Here is a 21,075-nt window from a genome sequence, read left to right on the forward strand (position 1 = left end):
GGACCCTTACTTCATATACCAAATTTCAATGCAATTCATGAAGAAATAAACAAAATATAAAATCTCCAATTTTGATTGGATGTTTTCCTTTTTTTTTCTTTTCGCAATGAAAGTACAGAAACTTTATTTGATACAAAAACATATTTAACTTTTGTTTTTTTTTAATTTGATAGATCCTTACAATCTATAATTAAGTGTCAAATTTGGTCAAAATATAAGTCACACGTGCAAAGTTATTCAATAAAAACCACTCAAACTTGATCAAAATTTTTATGCATGTCTACGTAAAAAGTCACAGCTATCGGTCTGAAAATTTTTACTACAGCTTCACCTATGAGTAAAAGTAAACTATATTTAGTTTTTGTCATTTGGATTAGATGGCTGATTTAGAGCAGTAAATCTATAGGGTAAAAGCACATGCAGATACATAAGTATTGGTTAGGCCAAGCAAACTAGATTATCAGTTTCTAGTTCAAATTTTCAAAAGAATCATACTTGTGGACGGTTGTTATTCATTGCCAACTTTTAAGCACAAACTTGCCAAATTTTATTAAATTATCCTAATTAAAGTGTGTTTAGCATCACGTGATATTAGGTTAAGCAATTAGCATAAATAATGATGCTTGATACGGCTGTACCGAGTGCATGTGGGTGACGACAAGAAACTATCAATCAATATTCCATGGTATTACTATAAAGGAAGTTATGAACACTGTTTTAGAGAGGAAAAACTACCACCGTATACTTGAAAGAATCTGGTTGGTTCTGTAATGTATAGGTCTGCTCCAAATAATGTTAATGTTGGTTACTATCAAGTGTCACTTGCTAACTTGCTGTGATTTGTTGGCGTGTATTGACAAAAAGTCATGATATCTAATCAAAAACACATTAGGTGTGGAAAAAAAAAGAAGTGGCCAAAAAAAGGATTGAGTGTGCAACTTAAAGGAATGGCCAAACTGGTAGCTACTCTTATAGCATTGATAAAAATTTTACAGCAAACATTCATTTATTAGTTAGGTAGGCCATATATCTTGTTTTACCCACCATCATGTCCCATGTTGAACAAAAAATGCAGCCTGGCTAACTAATGAATGAATATTTGCTGTAAAATATATATCAATGCTATAAGTGTAGCTACAAGTTTGGCCACCAAATTTTGATTTAATTTCTTTAATTCGCCACACCTTTTTTCACACCTAAGATGCTTTTGACTAGATTGTTACTTGTAATCCAGTTTCTTTTTTTATCAGTGTAAAGGTTCTTATGAATTGAACAAACACAGAAGCAACAGTTGACTTTCTGAATTTAAGTGTAAATTATATTTGTCATGATTTATTGAGACATTGCACTATCTCCATTACACCTAATAAATAACATGACAGATTACAAGTCTGTAAATCTTAAAGAGAAAAGAATAAGATTAATATAAATTAATCAGACTAAAAGTAATCAAAGTTGAATATAAGTTGATAATGGCTTCAGAAAAAGTCATGATTAAATTACATTCAGTAGCAAGTACTAATCTTAAAATAATAACATTATTGCTTCTATTGTCAATTTATATTGTCATATTAGATGACAGACCAAAATGCTAAATTTATATCAGCACCAGATGCAGACCTAAGTGTAGTAGTGAATTACTAGTGCACTGTAATATTATCTTCCAGCAAGGTAAAGGAATATGTACAAAACTTTCAAAACACTATAGATGAAACCTACAAGAATATGTAACTGGTCAGGGGCACAGAAAGCAGTTATGGATATACATGGTAAGTAAAGTAGAGAGATTTATTAGAGCATATAATGAGCTGAGGGTAATAAATAATTTTTAAAAACAGGTTATTAGCTGAATACCAATACTGAGATTCTCTTAACACTATTGTCAGATTAATTAAAAAAAAAAAGAAGCCAAACAAGTCCATGTGGTTGATCATAAGCTACAAAAATCAGGGAATAGGTTAAGGCAAGCATATGTTCATACTAATTAATCAATGATTCAAAATACATTAAATAGGATTTGTTATCTATAAAAAAAAAATTCAAAGGGCTTTTCCAAAACCTCTTAAAGACCAATAGCTAGATTTTAAGGCTAAATGTATACCATACCACATTTTTTGGCAGACACCAAGTCTGATATTATTCTCAGATATACTGATATCATGACAACTGATACAATAAATTGTAAAAATCACTTTGTTTAGTATGAAACAGCTGGAATAAGAATATCTATTTATATCACAATGCTGTCATTGAGTCTTGCAGTTATCAAGGTCATTCAAGCTCATGTTTCCTGTTTTCAAGTTAAAACAGAAATGAACTGCTATGGTGAAAAACAGATGGAATGAGTATTAAATGGTGATATTAGAAACAGCCTTTTCAATAAGTAAAATTATTTAATGAATTTACACATGTTACGATACATAATGGAAGCTTTAGGATGATGGAGTAAGAAAACAAAATTGACCAATTGTATACATGGAAAGAATTCAAACCAAATTACTACTACTAAGAATGGAAGAATACTGACATACACTGTAGATACTGTGTTTTGCTAAACAACATTTTTATTATATAGTCATTTTTCTTCTCTGAATAGATACATTCATACTTTTTATGCACTTATGCCCAGAACACCTAAATTTGAGTCCTGGACAATATGGCATACCTTAATGCTTTATTCATTGGTTAAATAATCAATCTAACAAATAGTAATTATTTTTAGCAGAAATCAGTATTTTGTAAACAATTAATTTTAACAGCAATATGTTTTTAGAATGAAGATCAGTTGAGAAAGGCCAATTAATTGCTCTGGATATAGTAATTCCATTACCTAGAACCTATTCTGTGAATAAGTACATTCTTATATGTTCAGACTACCTCACAAGATCCCCAAAAATAATAAGTTAACATGGTAAAAAAATTCAGACAAGTGTCCAAGCTTTCATAAATTATACAACAGATAAAAACAGAATATCTACTTACAGACAGAGGTTGTACTTTTGTATTAAACTAATTAAGGGAATCTGTGAACTGTTAGATACAAAAAACTACAACATACCATCATGTGAGCAATATAGTTGCAAAATTTAATAACACAGAAAATGTAGGATAAACAAACTCCTTGATGATTACTGGCTTATGGGAATATTACTATTGTATTAGAACAAGTCCTTGTATTAAGAAGTAGGAATGTAATGTTGCCCATGTAAGATGTATTGCTACATAAAGCAACTAATTATGCTATTGACAAAGACTATAAAACAGAAATTTGATAAAGAATTCAAATCATCTTTCTATTGTATAATAAAAACTTAACACACACTGCTGGGGACTAGAAGAAAAGGTAAATAAAACAGCAGAAAGTATAAAGATAAAAGTAATACTATATACCCTTATATGTGAAAAAAAAAAGCAGATAATGTAGGCCTCCCACAAGATTTGATGGGGAAAATAGGATTAAATATAGTAGAATAAGTCAAAAATATAGGGCTAATAAATGGCAATAATCTTAGAAATACAGCAAATAAAAGATTCATTATTTAGAACAGACAACAAAGCAAGAAAAACTTGCTTTCATACAAAATATTTTGTAATTAGTAAAGCTTGGATACTTTAGTCAGCATGTTTTCACATGGCAACTCTTATTTCTATTCTTAAGGACACAGTAGAGGAGTGATGGCAGAACAATGATAGAAAGGCATACATATAAAAACTGTGTTCTTATGGTCCGACAGTGATCTCTAAATAACTACATTTCCACAAGAGACTAAGGCAGAACTTGATGAGATTTAGTAGAATCTTATATTTGGAGCCTGGTAGCAAGGAAAAGAAGAGGGTGTTGCAATGATTTTTTCCTTCAGGAATGGTCAGTGCAAACATGCACTTTCCCCCATCTCTTCATCAGCATAAAGGAACCAACCTTCAGGAATGTTCTTTATCCGATAGTTTCCATTAATCTGTTATGAGTTCTACTACTGCTCTGACATTACATGTTTCAACTTCTATGCTACGTGCATGACGGCTCTAGTACCTGCTTCCTTCTTATGCCAAATTTGCTGCAGATATGTCAAGTCTTTGAGCAATTTTACTGTTTAGAGGTAGATATGAGAACAAGAACTTTATAATGGCCTTAAAGAACTGTTTGATGCATAACATAGGTAGAGCTTAGCAACTTAATCAATTACCCATGAGCAGAAACTACATTAATTAGTGTCACATAAACTAATCAATTAATCAAAATTATGATTAAATCAATTAATTTGTCCAAAAAAATAATCAACTGTAACAAAACTGTCAATTGTAAGAAAAATAACCAACTAAACCAAAATCAAATTTTCAATTATTCCAACTATCCAAGTAATTGAAAAATTGCCACCAATGTTGCTTGTCTTGTCTTTGTTATGGCAAAGCCACAGAGGATACTTGCCACTGTCACTAATGTTAAACTACTGACTAGGGGGGAAGACAACAAGAAGGAAGGCAAACTTTCTGGGAGCACAAGCCAGTTTTTTTTTCATTAGGAAGATGTATGTGCCATAATTGGAGGAACACTGTACTCATTTATTAAGGAAGCCATTTATTTATTTATTGAGTAGAAAATACTACGAATCTCCCAACTCCAAACATAGATGTTATCTGCTGATCAGGTTTCAGCCTTGACAGTGCCCTTCTTGTTGGCTCTCATATTTTCATGCCAATGGTGGACAGATGATTCTCTGTCTTAATGGCTTTTCTACCAATAATTTTTTGTTTCAGAAACCTTTTCACTATGCTTGACACAAGTTCTGTGAGTTTATCATGCAGAACATGAACAAGAGGAGCATCATTTTGGAATAATTTGAGAAACGTTTGAAGCAGAGTACCAATGTATATAAAATATTTAAGCTCAACCAAAATGGTAGCATCCTTGACAGCTAAACTAACATTCTAGCATCTTTTGTTTGTGGAGAGTAGTTTACTGTTGGCATATTTCTCTGTGACATCCCAATTCTCAGCAATATGTTCCAGTACTGGTAATAGAGTCAGCCATTTCCTAATCATCTCTCAAGTAGTTAAAGTGTAATTCAGTTTGTTGGAAATCCTCTATTTTCCAAGGCATATTTATGAAAAATGTTTGGTGATTGTAGATGAGGTCTATATGATATATGACCAGAAAGGGGGCAGATGGTGGTTGATCATATGAGCCCTCAGTAGAGGGAGCCCTACTGAAAGAAGGAGCAGGAAACTGGGAGCCTAAATTCTCCCCAGAATATTGAGGTTCATGATAAAAAGCCAAATCAGAACTTCCCGCATGAAGGACTCTATCTCGCCCCTAATCAGGTCACAAACAGCTTCCACTGCTTCAATGTTGTTACATTTTCTTCAAATAATTTCAATAAGATGTTTATACTGAATTACAGAATAACACAAACAAAAATAGTTTTTGCATGTCAGGTCACTGAGCCGTTCAAGGACAATTGAGAGATCAATAAAAGCATTGTGAGAACACATAAAAATGGGGTCACTATAGGTTATAGCTACCATGATGTCATGAAAAGAAAATCTGCAACACAATAAAGGTTATGACACTGTATCGTTCTTACTGTTTCTAAATCTCTCCTGTAACATACACAAATTGTGGACATCATGTCATTTACTGACATGGTCTGCAAAAAATCACCCAGGATAACTTATGGGTGCTTGCAGGCACAAGTGCAATAGTACCCATCAAAACTATATCTCGTTTCCTATAAAGTTCACGTTCTCTAAACAACTGCATTAAGAAAAAATTAAAGACCAGATTTTTAGACCTGGTACTGTAAGTCCAGGACCAAAGTTATTACTGCAGTGAACAAATAATACATGACTGAGCTGCTTTGAGTTACACCTAAAGTAATTATCCTTTATAAGTTGTCTGTATGTATGTAAAACACTAAAAGCCTTTTTAAGCTCTTAAACACAAAGCAGAAACTAAATGTCACATGACACAAAGTTTAGTATGTTTGGTACAAATGTTAAAAAGAAGACTGAATAAAAAAAACTTTTAATGTTCAGGCAGGTATCAGAAAAATTGCTCCCCAGAATTGCCCCCAAAATACAAAAAAATTGTATTTATAATCATTTAACACTAACCTAGCTAATACACACAACTTCTACAACATTGCTGAATAGTTGTGCATTGGTAAAATCCACAACGTCGTGCATTATATGTTGTGACAACGTTGTGGCACTGTTAAATGTTAATGGTGAATATATATATATATTAATGAAATAAACAATCTATAAAAAATCCATTAACAGTTTACATGTTTTAAAATACTGAACAACATTATTTGATACATTTTTTGTATGGTTTATGCTTTTGAAAACTTACAAAGGAGGAAAATGTTTTCACAACGATGCAGCAATGTTGTATGCACAGCTTTTATTGAAACACAAATTGTAGCCTAAGTAACATGTTTACACTTTCTACTGTGCAAGTACTTGTTATTTCATTTATTTTATGAATGAGAAATATATCATTTGTCTTTTATTTTACTGTTCATAATTAATTATATATAGTTATCACGAGTTGTCACAATGTTCTTGGCGTGGAATTGAACAGTTGTATTTTCGTAAGAAATACATAACGGCCTCATTTCTTATAAATAATTGTGTTTGCTAGGACGATTCAAAGAATGTCTCTGTTGTTTATGTATTATGATAATATTCTATCACCAATACAGTTGTTTTTATATTTTTGAATTTTCTAAGAATTTATGATATTCTGTAGTTTTAAATTATGTGCATGTATGCACACAGTGTTTTTAAAAAAAAGATGTGTTTTATGTACTCATACCTGTGTTTATTCTACAGTATGATGTTGAAATAAAAAATAAATACATTAACTTGTATTTGTGTGTGTGTATGGGGGGGATTCTATTGGGGGAAATTTTCCTAGAATTGTTCAAGCCAGTTATCTTTGTAGACTAGTTTGGAATAAGCTGGTCAATGATTATTTCAAGTGTTAGCATTTACTGTAAAATTAAATGTTTTGTAGTTGGTAACTCTAACAGAGAACAATACAAAAAACTGTATATACGTGTTAAAGATTTATTTTTCACCAGAGGTGAAACTGAAAAGAGAATCTGTAACGTAGAGGCCTATTGCATTCTTTGACTAGCTGTACCCTCTCCTGTGGACTGTTGTTTTGCCTATTCAAGGATCATCAACACAACTTGGGTCAGCAAACCAAAGAAATACCATTAGGCCTCTTATAATGGTGAAGTGTACACAATGTCTATGGAGTTTTGAGTCCATTTTATTTCACCAAAGAGTAACCTAAGTTAAGTTAGGTATGTGAATAATGTTATGACATTTTGTTGAATTCATTATTCAACATTATAATTATACAGTGAACCAACTGTTTAATGATTGTTTAAATGTGTTAAAGAGGTAAAATTGAAAAGAGAATTTGTAACATAGAGGCCTACTGCATTCTTTGATTGCCCATACTCTTCACCATTAAAACGTATTTCAAAGTATTTTTTAATTCAAGAAATTATATAATGTTCATACAAACTACAGCATAAATTAATCATTTACCATCTACAATGTTTCATTTATAGGAAGATGGCAGTTTGGATAGCTCTGGAGAAACTAAAAATTGTTTGCCTTCAAGTAAGATATATTTATAAAACATTTGTATTATAATATAAGTAAAAAAAAAAAAAAATGCATCCAGATCTGCAAGTCAATTGCTAATAATAGCACAGAGAATAATGGAATTAGGACAAATGTGTCAGGATATTCCACAATATGCCTTATGATATGCAAGCTTCAAGTTTGAAGGATCAGCTTCTTCTGATTAATTGGTGGCCAATAAGGGTTCAGGGAAATCACAAAACCACCAATCCCGATCAAATTATGCCACATCTGTCTAATATATACATGTATGTATGTATGTATATATATATATATATATATATACACACACACACAATATATATATATATATATATATATATATATATACTACACACACAATATATATATATATACACACACACACAATACATATATATACACACACACACAATACATATATATACACACACACACACAATACATATATATACAGATAAATCATGAAATCCACATCATTTAGGAAGTTTTGAAAACATTCAAAAGACATAAAAAGGATTTTTATTTTATCACTTATTACACTGTTTTTCTTGATTCAATTTGATTTGCCAAAGCAGTTCAGCAGCAACATAAGGCAGGAACATTTACATCATTATATACATATATCTATTATCCACATTCTCTTCTGCCAGAGTATGCACAATGATGACCATATGACAGACAGTCAACAGCTTAAAAAGCAAAAATAACCAGACATTTTGTCTTGAATTGGGTAAATTAACATCTGCATATCATAAATAAGAGGAAGCTGTAACTATTGGTTTCCTATTCGCTCTCTCAATTGTATGCTGCCATTTTATACATTGTGACCAATGCAACCATGTGTGAACACAAACACATTTGTTTATATCAAATAAAACCATTACCTCTCAAATCCTTTCCCAAAGGACTGTGAGATAATTAATGTAGTAGGAAAAACACTTCAAGTTGAAGTAAAGCAAAAACTTTATGCAACATAAATATGAATACATATTAAACTATACAGAAATATGTTCCAATGGTGTGTTTCTTAAGTATTTTGAAATGTAATGTGGTGGCAATATTCAATCAGAACATTATAAAGAACACAATTTTATGTAGATATATAATATATACAATTTGCACAAATATTTTGTAAATACTGCAAATAATAGTGCAGTAAATACTGCTTACACTCAAGTTGGTATGATCCTCAGTCTAACCAGCATTAAGAACATTTATTTCAATATAAATCAAGAATGAGGTACCAATAGAGGATACATACTTTTATAAATATGGTGGATATTTATAGTATAACACATCATGAGGAAACATACACAATCTAATGAACATAAGGGTTATATATACTGACATGCTTTAAAATATTCTTTATTGACACAATATTTATATTTCACAAATAATAATGAGAATTTATTTCAAATCAATTTTTCATCATCTAAAAAACTAAAATTAGAATCTTTAAGCAAATGTTGCTAACAATATTAATATCAAGTCAATGAATTAAGTACTAATTATAAAGATACTTATACATTGTAAAACTGAGGCCATCTTAACTCTTTTTCACAATATTTACTCCACTAGCCTTCAGAGTTAGGCGATTAACTCAATTACCTTTAAGTATCGATTACATCAATTAATTTTGTGAAAATAATCAACTAACTGAAATTAGTGTTTCCAATTATTACTGTTTTCAATTATTTCAACTATACAAGTCTAATGTGGTAATAACTGATAAGTTCAACAGAATAAATTAATGAGCCTGATCATTAATTGATAGCAAATTCCATGAACTGCCCAGCTCTACTGGTCATGTGTCATCTCATTAAGGCACAGGGTTTCTACATACTACAATAAAAATAAAACACATTAAGTAAATACAAATTAATACACAAACCAATTTTTTTACTCATTTTGGTTAAACTTGCATGGATATTTTTCTGTAGTTCTATTACTTTACCAATAATAAAAAAAAAACCTGATTAACTACATAAAAATTTCAAATTACTAACAGGTATTTCTTGATGAATACTGCATCATCCTCCATTTTCTCCTAAATGAGAAACATTTTGTGCCAATTATAAGATTTTTTTTTGCAGAGATTGATAATGCATTAGTAACCAAGGGAATAATTGTTACCAAATAGATGATTGAGTTTAGTTCAAAATAAAAGTGCTATAAGCTTCATAATATACACACGAGTTATTATTCAAAAAGTAGGTGTTAAAAAATTGTAATTATAACACATTTGAGTTCCAGAAACAAAGAAAAATGAGAAATCTTTCTTTAACTTTTATAATTTGGAGCTATACTTGATTCAAATACATCAAGAAATAAAACAATTCATTTCTACTTTTTTCAGTTATCTTGATATCTAGTTGAAAGGTGCACAACAGTATTATCACTAGTAGTTTAAGTAGAGCATAAAAATATGGGAACTACAGGTAAACCCTAATTGAATTCCAAGTAACCAAAATAAGCATGCAAGATTATGCAAATTACAGTCTATCATTTCCTTTCAACAAATAACATCAATAAATTAAGATAGAAAATAATTCTATAACCTTGTGAAACTAGCTTTTCCTACAGAAAAAAAAGCAATGTATGTATCCACTAGTCTAAGAATAATATTAAATACTCACACGTATTGCTCCTTTCAGATTTTCATAAATCTTAAGAAAAGATCTAGTAAATGACAGTTAAAAACATTCTGACCCAGAAGTGTAAAAAAAAAAATGTTCATTAACACAAAAAATAACTAACTTGAATTGCATAAGATCAAAAATAAACATTATAAATAGTCAATTGTAATCAGCACTTAATAACAAAATATTTATATCAAAATTTAAAAGGACATCCACAAAAGTTTCCCACTTATTTTAATGATATAGTAAGTTTACTATATATTAAAGTAATATTTATGAAAAAAGAATCTAGAGCACAGGTATGTGTATTAAATCCACTATGCACTTTTAAGGTTAAAATAGTCTCACAATTTCATTTATTTCAGCACCCTAGAATTGATAGCATGAACTATATCACTGCAATAAGTATGTTGCTGTTAGCATTTTTAGATAGTTTTTAGCTGCAGCATAGCAGCTCATAGAATGGCTCTGAATTGTTTTTTACAAGTACAAACTTTCAGCTCATAGCTTCATCTCTTGACCGATTTGAGGCCTAATTACAGCCACAGCTATTGAATATTTTTTCTTGTTTATTTCTAACTCAGTATGCATTATCAGTACAAATATAATGAACCAAATGTTGTCATCTACCAATACATGAAACTTTATACCTTCATTTTTGTCTACAAATGTAAAACAATCAAATAACAATGTGGTCATATGAAAAAGTTTCTAAAAAGGATGGGTATAAGGTAGAGCAAAGTAGTTTCATTTGATATACCATAAGATGCAAAGTGTCTTGAGATACTCCTTTTCAATTTCAAATTATCATTTTGGGAGTCATTGATCCTTATAGTAATAAGCATGAGATGTTGATAAAATTCTTAAGATGTTAACTCACTTTTATTAGGCTTGCACCCATGCCTTTGATAATAATAAGAAAACTTACCAATGCTGTCTAGGTGAACCAACTCTTGAAAGATACAATGCATACTTAAGCTTTTCTGGATCAGAAACCAATATATTTTTATTATGCATAATGAAAATGAAGGCAGGTAGTGCAAATGTTTCACTAAGGTCTTTAATACTGGATCAACATTTTATAAACTCAAGCTGCAGGCAAAGCTGTGTTGAAAAGTCCTGAACATTCCAATGAATATATCCCACAAAGTTCAAGTGACATGAATATAACTGTCTCATGAAAAACTGGTCCCTGTGGAGATAAAGAAAAGTTCCAGAACAGATTTCATGCAAAAAGTCAATGGATATGGGATAAATAATGTTATTTCTCACATGTTTAGTTACATATCACAGGCAAAAAAAATCAATCAAATTCAAAATGAAATCCAACATAATTATATTAAAAATTTACATAAAACATGATTATACTTGGTAGTCTGTTAACCCTTAAAACACTTTTCTGTGCAAGTCACCATGTTACATTCAAAATTTAAACACTTTTACTATCAAGTGAATAAAATTAAAATTATAATGTACATTTTGAATCAAAGTTTTACGTTATCTATGTTTTAAGTTCTTTATTTCAAAATAAACCTTTAAAAACTACTTAAAACTTCAGATGTATTGTCACATGACCAATGAGCTATGAAAATTCTCTACTTTGGCTCTCTTATCTTCAATAAAACAATGGTAGTTGTGTAGATGTATGTCTAGGCTCTTAAGATGCTTACCTAACATTTTGACTCATAGATTTCAAAGTTCTCGAAATGAATATAGTTGAAACAAGTAATAAAATTTTTCAACCCGACAGGTGCCATGTTCATCTGCATCAATTTGTTTGAGCTTTGTAGCCAACATGTAGATGTTACATATACATGTGTGTAGTCATTAAAAAGAGCTCATTTTACAATATAATCTAACAATATTCATTTCAAAATTGGCATGTAGTTGTTGTCATGGATTTAAGGATGGATGACTAATTCAAACCTTTAAAGGAGGGATGAATATAAACAGTATCAACATTGTTGGAGATGGTTTTTAAATTTTAAAAGAACTTTTAAAAAGAGTATATCTTAGTGGCCAAATATTTGCTTTTAATGTAGTTAAATAAGAATGTGAATTAAGTGAAATACCAAAATTTTATATATTTTGTTGAATTCAAAAACACACACTACTAGTATTTCTATATCCAAATAAATCTTTTAATAAATGTCATACAGGTGCTATGCATTCAGCTGACAATCTTGTGAACATGTAAATAATTGTAAATTTGCTTAATCCTTGCCTCAAGCAACCATTTCACAGATCTTGTATGGCTATGCTGCTGTGCCATGGCTCTCAGCATAGTGGGTCATCCCCAAGCAAAGGAGTAGTGCAGAGTTTTGCATAAGTTATTTAAGCTCCTTTGAAAATGCCAGAAAGAAATGGTCATTGATGTAAGTAACCTACAACCATGACTTTTGTATGACTTAACAGTGTGATATGCCATTATTCTTGATTTAATCCTCATATTGTGTAGATGTCTGATTCTCAGTTTTGGGAGTCAAACTGTCCAAATTGTACATTGAGACCATTCAGCTAAAAGAGACTCCAACACAGCAGCATTTTTGTTACTAAAGTGTACTTAATAAAGTTGTTAATTTTTATTGTCCACTTGTATTCATTTGTGATTTATTAAGACCTGATTTTTAATCATTGAAACTAAATAACACAGTAATAGTTAATAAATTGATATTTTGATATGATCTGTTTTTGAAGAGTTTGTTTTGAATGTAATTCTTTGTTCCATTTAATTCTTGGGTTACTGTAAGCTTTGTAAATCATACCTACAGAAAGGCACCTTCTTGATCATGTAGAACTTAAGATGGATAAGAAAGTTGCAGTTGAGGTGAGAACATGATTTAAAAGTGCAGCAAAGAATAAGAGAAACTGTTTTCTAGACCAAGGGCTTTAGCCAACCATTTAAGATTTAAGTCTGTATCCTCAATTCATCTGAGTTATTGAGAAGGTGAAAAGCAACTAGGAAAAAAAAACAGCTGTCACAACTCAACCTCTAATTTAGGCCTTTTTAAAGACTTTATGGGGTCAAAGATCAAACAACCCAAAAATGTATATTTTCAACTCCCGTGCAGTCATATTTACAGAAATCAAGATGAAAATTGACACAAATATAAATTTTCATGTATCCAAGACACTGACATACAAAAAAGTTGGATTTGCACATTTTGAGTTTTTTTAGGGGATCAGAGCTTACAAAAAAGCACAATTTTGAGGTTTTGGGTCAATTACTTGGCCATATTTTGACCAATTTACATAGGATTTGGTACAAATATACTTTTCTACAGGTTCCACTCAATGACAAACAAAAGTGGTGGATTTGAACATTTTTAGTAACTACATGGGGGTCAAGAAGCCACAAGAAACATAATTTTAAGATTTTTTGAGAACTACTCCACAGTATTTTGGCCAATTTGCAAAGGATTTGGTATAAAGATACTTTTCTACAGGTTCCACTCAATGACAAACAAAAGTGGTGGATTTGAACATTTTTAGTAACTACATGGGGGTCAAGAAGCCACAAGAAACATAATTTTAAGATTTTTTGAGAACTACTCCACAGTATTTTGGCCAATTTGCATGGGATTTGGTATAAAGATACTTTTTTTACAGGTCCCATACATACAAATATTAAAATATGTGATATGTCCATTTTTTGATCATTTTAAAGGGATCAAAGGGTTAAATAAACCCATATTTTAGGGGTTTTGGTTAATTACTTACCCTTGTTTACATGGAATTTAGTACAAAGATACTCTTTGCAGGTCTCAAACACATATAGTCAATTGTGAAATTTTTGTCTCTTGCTCAATTTTTCAGCAAGTAAAGTACAATTTGGGTTTTCCTGAACTATTCATATGTATGTCAACCAACTTACATGGGATTTGTTACAAAGATACCTTTTTGCAGGTCCCAAGCAGTGATATACACAGTTTCCAATTTTTCTATTTCTCATTATCAACGTATGTCAATAAGCTTGGTCTCAAAAATATAGTTTATAATTCTAATTTTTATTCTTTTTTTTGTTGTTGTTGTTTGGAGTTAAGCACAAAGCTACACAATGGGCTATCTGTGCTGTACACACCCCAGGTATTGAAACCCAGTTTCTAGCAGCATATGTCTGCAGACTTACCACTGTGCCACTGGAGGGCTCTAATTTTTATATTTAGTTTTAATTTTTAATTTTAAAAGGAAATGTTTAAATAAGTTCTCAATCTGCAACTTTCTGAGTCACGTGATTTGGTGGCACTGAATTCTTATTCATATATTTATTCTCTTGTCTTACAAACATTTCAGATTGTTCGACTGCAGATACTTACAAGCTAGAATATAAAATGGAAACCTCTTACATTCTTTCTTTAATAAAATATCAAATTTCTTCAACCCACATTGACATTTTCCTCCCATACCCTCTGTCTGTTAAGAAATGTCTATGATTCTCTCTGACATTACTACTGAACATGTTTATAACCAATGGAAAACTAAAACTATACACTACTTAAATCACACAGTAGTTCATTTTGATTGAGTGATAAAAGCCATATATGCCATGAGAGTTTGATGTGTATAGACCAGAGATGTTGCTTCCAGAAGTAATGAAACTTTTTAAACATACTTTTTAGTTAGTTAGAAAGCCAGATACATTCAGTTTTTTTCCTACAATCTGACCTAGTGAGTGATGTGTTTTTGGTTTTTAAAATTCATATTTGAAAGCCAAATGAATTAGTTTTAGGACAATCAACACAGTTAGAAAAAAAAAAAAAGGACTTACAATAGTAGGCACTTAAGTGCAAACAGGCCTAAAGGTGAGGTAAGTTCTAAATTTCATTGTTTTTATGCATATCTTTATTTATTTATATTACGTATTTAACAAAAGTAACTAAAACCTAATAATCAAAAACCTATTAGATAAAAAAAATTTAAATGAAAAACATTTTTTCATCATCACTCCTCACCAAACACACACAAATGAGCATGATGTAAAAATAATAAATATACTTGTTTACTCTGCTAACCCACCTGTTGGTTTACTGTTTGTCATGGTTCAAAAAGTCCTAAAGCTCTGAAGATAAACAAATAAAGAAAAACTTTTCAAAAAGGGAACTGTGTAGTAAAATGTTAATAGACAAAAATATTATAAATGAAACTCAACTGTGATTGAATAGTTATATATGTTGCTATATGTTAATTCTTGCCTGTGCTATTATATAGGGATGATGCAAATGCCATCCCTACTAACTTGTTTGCATTGTTTTTGATAGATTGATGTTAGCAATCCCTAAATTTACATCCTTTTTTGAAAAGTTTTCTCTTTACTTGTTTTATTTTTAAATGCAGTGTTTCAATAGACATAGGAAAGTTGTATTTATAACCAACTTCTAAATACAGTGAGGTTCCGACTGTAATAGTTATTGTTTAACTACTACCAGCTGTTTCACCCTGCACTTAAGCTGTTTAAAACATCATTACACTAGAATTATGATTCTTTTTTAATTACTACTACTTAATAATACTTATAAAAAGCTGATACTCGATTTGAAACTGTCACCTCAGTGAAATTGGTTGACACCCTTGTTTTAGTTTTGGGGTTATCATGTAATAAACAAGCAGCAGAAGAAAGAAGAACAATAAATTCAAATGCTTTGCAATGATATTTACAGACATTCCCAGAACTTGACTCAGTCATTAAATAAATATTGTTATAAATGGAAACACTGTAACATATTGTAAAGTTCTGATGACCTATTGAAGAGATATTTAAAATACCATTTCGATGAACAGTGTGAGCAATCATTACATAAGCAGTGCTACTGACTGCCTGTTAATTGTATATTACAATTTGGAGACATTATTTCAGTTTTTCAACTTTAGCTACATATGACTTTGCTACAGCTAATGTTACAGTACAAAAAATAAGAATTAAAGTATAGAATTTTACCAAAATAATTTTTTTGATATCTATTTAAAAAGTTCAAGAGATTATGCAAATTAAATATGAAAACTGACTCAGTAAAGGCTTCACAAGTTCAGAGTCAGCAAAAATACTTAATTTAAAATCAATTTTTTTGTGTACAACAGATATGTAACATTTACCAAAATGTTACCAAGTTTTATGATGATAGGTTTAAGTACATTAACAGTTATAGTACATATAGTTTCATGGTGGTTACAAGGTTGGTCAAAATGACTGGGCCCATTATCCATAATGTTAACCTACTGCTACTTTTTAAAGAGAGAGATAATGATCATCTTTACCATTTAGGGTGGCAGTAGCACAGAACATGTTGAATAAGAGATAGATAATACAAAGTCTGCAGATTACAGCATTTGATGCCTAGAGCATTTGGATGAGGAGTAACAGGACAAAGATAAAGTTTACGCTGAGTTATGCTGAAGATTCAACTTTGTGGAGAATCAAGAAATCTACAAAACAAAGTTCAAAGAAGTAGGTTACACAAGAACTTAGCCACTTACATGGACAATCTTAATAAATTGCAAGGACAGCAATTCCAAGCAGTCATCTGCTGATCACAATAAGATTCTTATAGACAAATTTGTAAAGTGGAAGCCAAATGAACCCATGAGTCTTAAGGTCATTTTACCTCTGATGAAAGCTATTTTTAATATAACACAATAGTTTGAGGTGGTTACATCAAACAGTATGATGAAGCAGAAGCCAGATGTAGTAGATACTGCTATGGGTAACTCAGATTCAAAGCAGTCCCAAGGCTCCATGATGTCATCAAAGATCAAACAAGACCTAGTTATCATGGCTGCACCACCTATGCAGCAAAAGTTGCCACTGAAGATGCCTAAGACATGAGGGACAGAGCCCAAGATCTAACTGTGGCATATCTGATTATTGGACTTGGAAATGTTCATATTTTGATGTGAAACATAGTTATTACTGAAATGTTCCCAGAAATATTATTGCCCTCATGATAACCAGTTGAAAAGTGCAAAACAATATTAGAAGTACAGTATTATCACTAGCAGTTTAAGGAGGGCATAAAAAGTTAACATTTTTCTTACCTGAAAGGGTATTTCTGACAGATAAACTCATCTCTCCACACAATAAGCTATCTTCTCCACACATTTGCATGCCACCATCTTTTAATGAACTCCCATCTAATTTCACAAGGTTTCTCATGAATTGCACTTTTGCATAATGACATCATTATGCAACAAAAGTCCTCCATCAGTAGAGGGTGACACACCTCAATGCACACTAACTCCCTCTATGCACATGCACTCATTAATCTTAATTTTTCGATGAGGCAAGTAAGAAAATGTGCATGGGAAGTGGGAAGGATAGGTGGGTATGTGTGTGAAAAGGCAAGTTTCTATTGGAAATACATTTTCAGGTAAGGAAAATGTTAACTTCCGAGACAATACCACACCTCTGCATACAGTAAACTAGAATACCACAATGAAGTGGTGGAATGGCCAGTGCAAAGAATTACCTAGATGAGCTCTCTTCAGAAAGTGCCTGAAAGAAGCCCATGAGTGTGACAATCAAAGGCAGAAGCTCCATAGGGGGCACACCCATGGGAGACTGAATTTCATATTTTCCAAGGTATACTCTTCATTCAGGAATAAAGAGAGGAAAAGGTAAACAAGCCCCATGTGTCACAGGGATTGGTGGAATAAGAACATGACTGTCCAAATACTTTCACACAAAAGGTCAGAAAGCCAATATGTGTAGGGTGGTTGGGGCACATTCAGATCATACTTTATGCTCACCTTAACTCTACCATCAGCATTTATTGAACTGACACCACCTGTGAAAGAAGGGCACAGTATTCATGCTATAGAGAATGGTATGGTGTATGCACATCTCAACTCAATTGAACAGACATCAGCTGCAGGAGGAGGGCACAGTTTGTTACTGCATGCTAGATTCAACTCAACTGAATAAGTGATGTCCACAGGAGGAGAGCATGTGAATTGACTGTGCACACCTCAACTTTACTGAAAAGATACAGATGCAAGAAAAGGCCATGGGATAGTGTTGCATGCTCACTTCAACTTAATTGGACAGTCACAGGCTGCAGGAGGAGGGCGCAATATTGTCTTATGTGCTTGCCTCAATTCTACTGAACAGACTCAGGTCACAGAATGAGGGCATGTGGTATAGTTTTATGAGGGGTGACCTGTGCTACACTGAGATTGTCATCTACACCCCACTTCCAATCATATTGGAACCCATTGTTCTAGTCCCAGCAGTAAGGTCCCAGTCAGTGAGGTTTCTCCATGGTCCACCACCTCAGGGGTAAGGAAATGGTAATTGGCAAAGGTCTCCCTGACTCCACTAAATGAGAAAAAGGGGAAGGAATTTGTAGGAAATAGACCGAAAGGAAATAGCTGGATCCCTGTCTGTCCTTCAGTCCTGGAAGGTCTATTACTGGAGACAGTGCAACAGGTGACCACATAACCCTATTTTGAAAAGCCAGGAATCACGAGCCAAGGAAGTGTGCAGAACACCCCCTGGTGCTGTCTTTTTCCATGATAGTCCATGGAATAGGTATGGCCCAGACTGGACAATAGTCAGATATATAGATATACCATGAGGATACCTCAAGTGGTCTTGCAGAACACCCCATTTCACAATGGGCATATATGAAGCCAGGGCAGATGGTATGAGCACTTTCTGTTATCCTGGCTCGATGATGATTTTGGGAAAAAAGTATATCCTCCAAGACCATAGACAAGTCTGGATGTTGGAGGTTCTTTTTGGTCCAAATGGAACTCATTTCATGTGTAACTTTAGTGCTCATGGGTGGAAAAAAAATTCTGAAATATGTGATAGTTCCTTTATTATTACTGCAAATAAACATTTCTAATAAATTTTCTCTGATAAGTATAAAAATGTTATTTCTGCATGTATGCACAGTGTTACAAAAGCAATTATACTATGAGAGTCCATATCAAAGGAAAAAATAAATGTTAATAGGTGAGCATATCTCCAGCAGGACTGGGGGGTTCATTTGCACCCCCACCCCCCTGGCTATGGGCTCACCCTTGGAGGGACCATCAGCCACCAAGTGGGATCCTATGAGTGAATGCTGTAAAAATTAAAAATGACACAAGACAGCCAGGTGGGCAACAAAGGTGTGTGGGGTAGTCCAAATGTCCACCAGAAGGATCTCATCCAGCAACTGTCAGAAATGAGTGAAGTGACAAATCTGATGGGATGAAAGGTGGAATGATCTGTAAGCACCACCCCAATGATGAGTAGACAAAATGCAGAAGTTGCCAGACCCAAACTGTAAGAGCAGAAGGAGAATATCCCTGGAAATGAAGAACTGGTAACAGGAGCCTCAAATGTACGAGGTAGGAGATAAGTAACAACAAACAGCATGAACAGGGTACAACGGCCTGTCCAAGTCTAACTTATCATAGGGATGAGAAATAGAAGGAAGGAAAACAAGAGAGAAAGAGCAATCCCCTTCCCAAATGGCTGAAGTCTCAGGAAGGAAGGGCCAGTCAGGACAAAGAATATGAGAGCAATAGACAAGGGTACTGGAAGAAGCAATAACATAAATATGCAAATGATAACCACAAGCGAGAAGTAAGATGAAATAGATCTTGAGAGAAAGGAGGTATTTATTAGGTGCAAGTTGCCAACAGCTCAAAAATTTCACAGGTAAGAGGTAAACAGAATGACACTGGGGTCCCAGTCAAGCATGGGAGTGGGACAAGGAGTCTATGGAGAAGGAAGAATGGAACAAGGTAGAGAGAACTGGGGAAGAAAACACCCTGTGGTATCAAGAAAAGTGAAATGTTATGGACAAGACCACATAATAACCAACAATGGAGGAGACAGCTAGTCCATGGACAAACAGTCAAGCAAAGAAAAAGGAGAGATGGCCAACAGTAGGACGGTCAGGTGAAAGGTGATGACAGATAGACCAATGATGAAAGATATGCCACTGACAGTGGTATATGAACAAATTGGAAGGGCAACAGGAATGATAAAGTAAAAAGAGTACACAATTGAAAAGTCTAGTTCTATGGGTGAGTGACTGGCCAAATCCCAAATATGAAGGTGGAGGGATAAGATGCTTTGATGGAACAGTGACATGTTATAGTTGGCAAGAGAAAAGAGGGTTAGGTTGTCATGCTGTGTAGAAGAGGGGACATAACTAAAAGATACTCAAGTAGGGGTAAGAAATTGGAACATGCCTAATGAACTGTTAGAAGTTTGAGCACATTGATATGGAGAGAAGACTCATCCTGGGTTCATGTGTCCAATGTGGGATTTCAATCAGAGAGGGAAGCACAGGTGAAGAGGTGCAGGTCCAGTTTGGGTTGAAGTAATGGAACACTGATGGTGGTATTGGATTGTTCCAGCCACCAAGACAGATCCTTGAGTAGAGGAGGGGAGAGATGAATCACATAATAGATAAGTAAATATATAGGTATCATTTTCTTTTTGCAATTTCTGTAAATGTTTCTCTCATTTGTGAATTGTGAAAGTATTTGTGTGTTAAATTATGTGTTTAAAAACTACAGAAATGTTCTTCAATGAGTATACAAAATACAACTTAAGATAAGGTAAGTTTATATATACAGTTTAGAAAATAAATGGGTAACAAAGAAAAGTTTTCAAGTTTAACCTAGTAACAACTGCACAATGTTTGAAGAAGGTTTAGTCTTAATCAGGTACAAAGTTTACACATGGTCACCAACTAAAATTGTCATCAAATCAAATAAGTTTAGTCAAGTTTACTGTTTCATTAGTATGGTGGTCAACTGCAAAATAGTCTGATGAATCAAAACTTCATTGAATCCT

At 32.7% G+C, this 21,075-nt stretch overlaps 1 protein-coding gene across 3 annotated transcripts in view; it reads right to left on the reverse strand.

Moving 5' to 3' along the window:
- LOC106464383 (GDNF-inducible zinc finger protein 1-like) overlaps positions 1-21,075 on the reverse strand; it is a 36,966-nt gene that overhangs the window by 10,242 nt on the left and 5,649 nt on the right. For 2 of the 3 annotated variants that reach the window (XM_022392070.1, XM_022392071.1), the window contains one exon: positions 11,212-11,475. In XM_022392070.1, coding sequence (XP_022247778.1) covers positions 11,212-11,254 — 43 coding nt within the window. In that variant the 5' untranslated portion in view covers positions 11,255-11,475. Of the gene's footprint in view, positions 1-11,211; positions 11,476-15,299; positions 15,343-21,075 lie in introns of all 3 variants that reach the window. The other variant, XM_022392072.1, reaches the window with a different exon arrangement.

Source organism: Limulus polyphemus, unplaced genomic scaffold (genome assembly GCF_000517525.1).
Source record: "Limulus polyphemus unplaced genomic scaffold, Limulus_polyphemus-2.1.2 Scaffold1635, whole genome shotgun sequence".
NCBI lineage: Eukaryota > Metazoa > Arthropoda > Merostomata > Xiphosura > Limulidae > Limulus > Limulus polyphemus.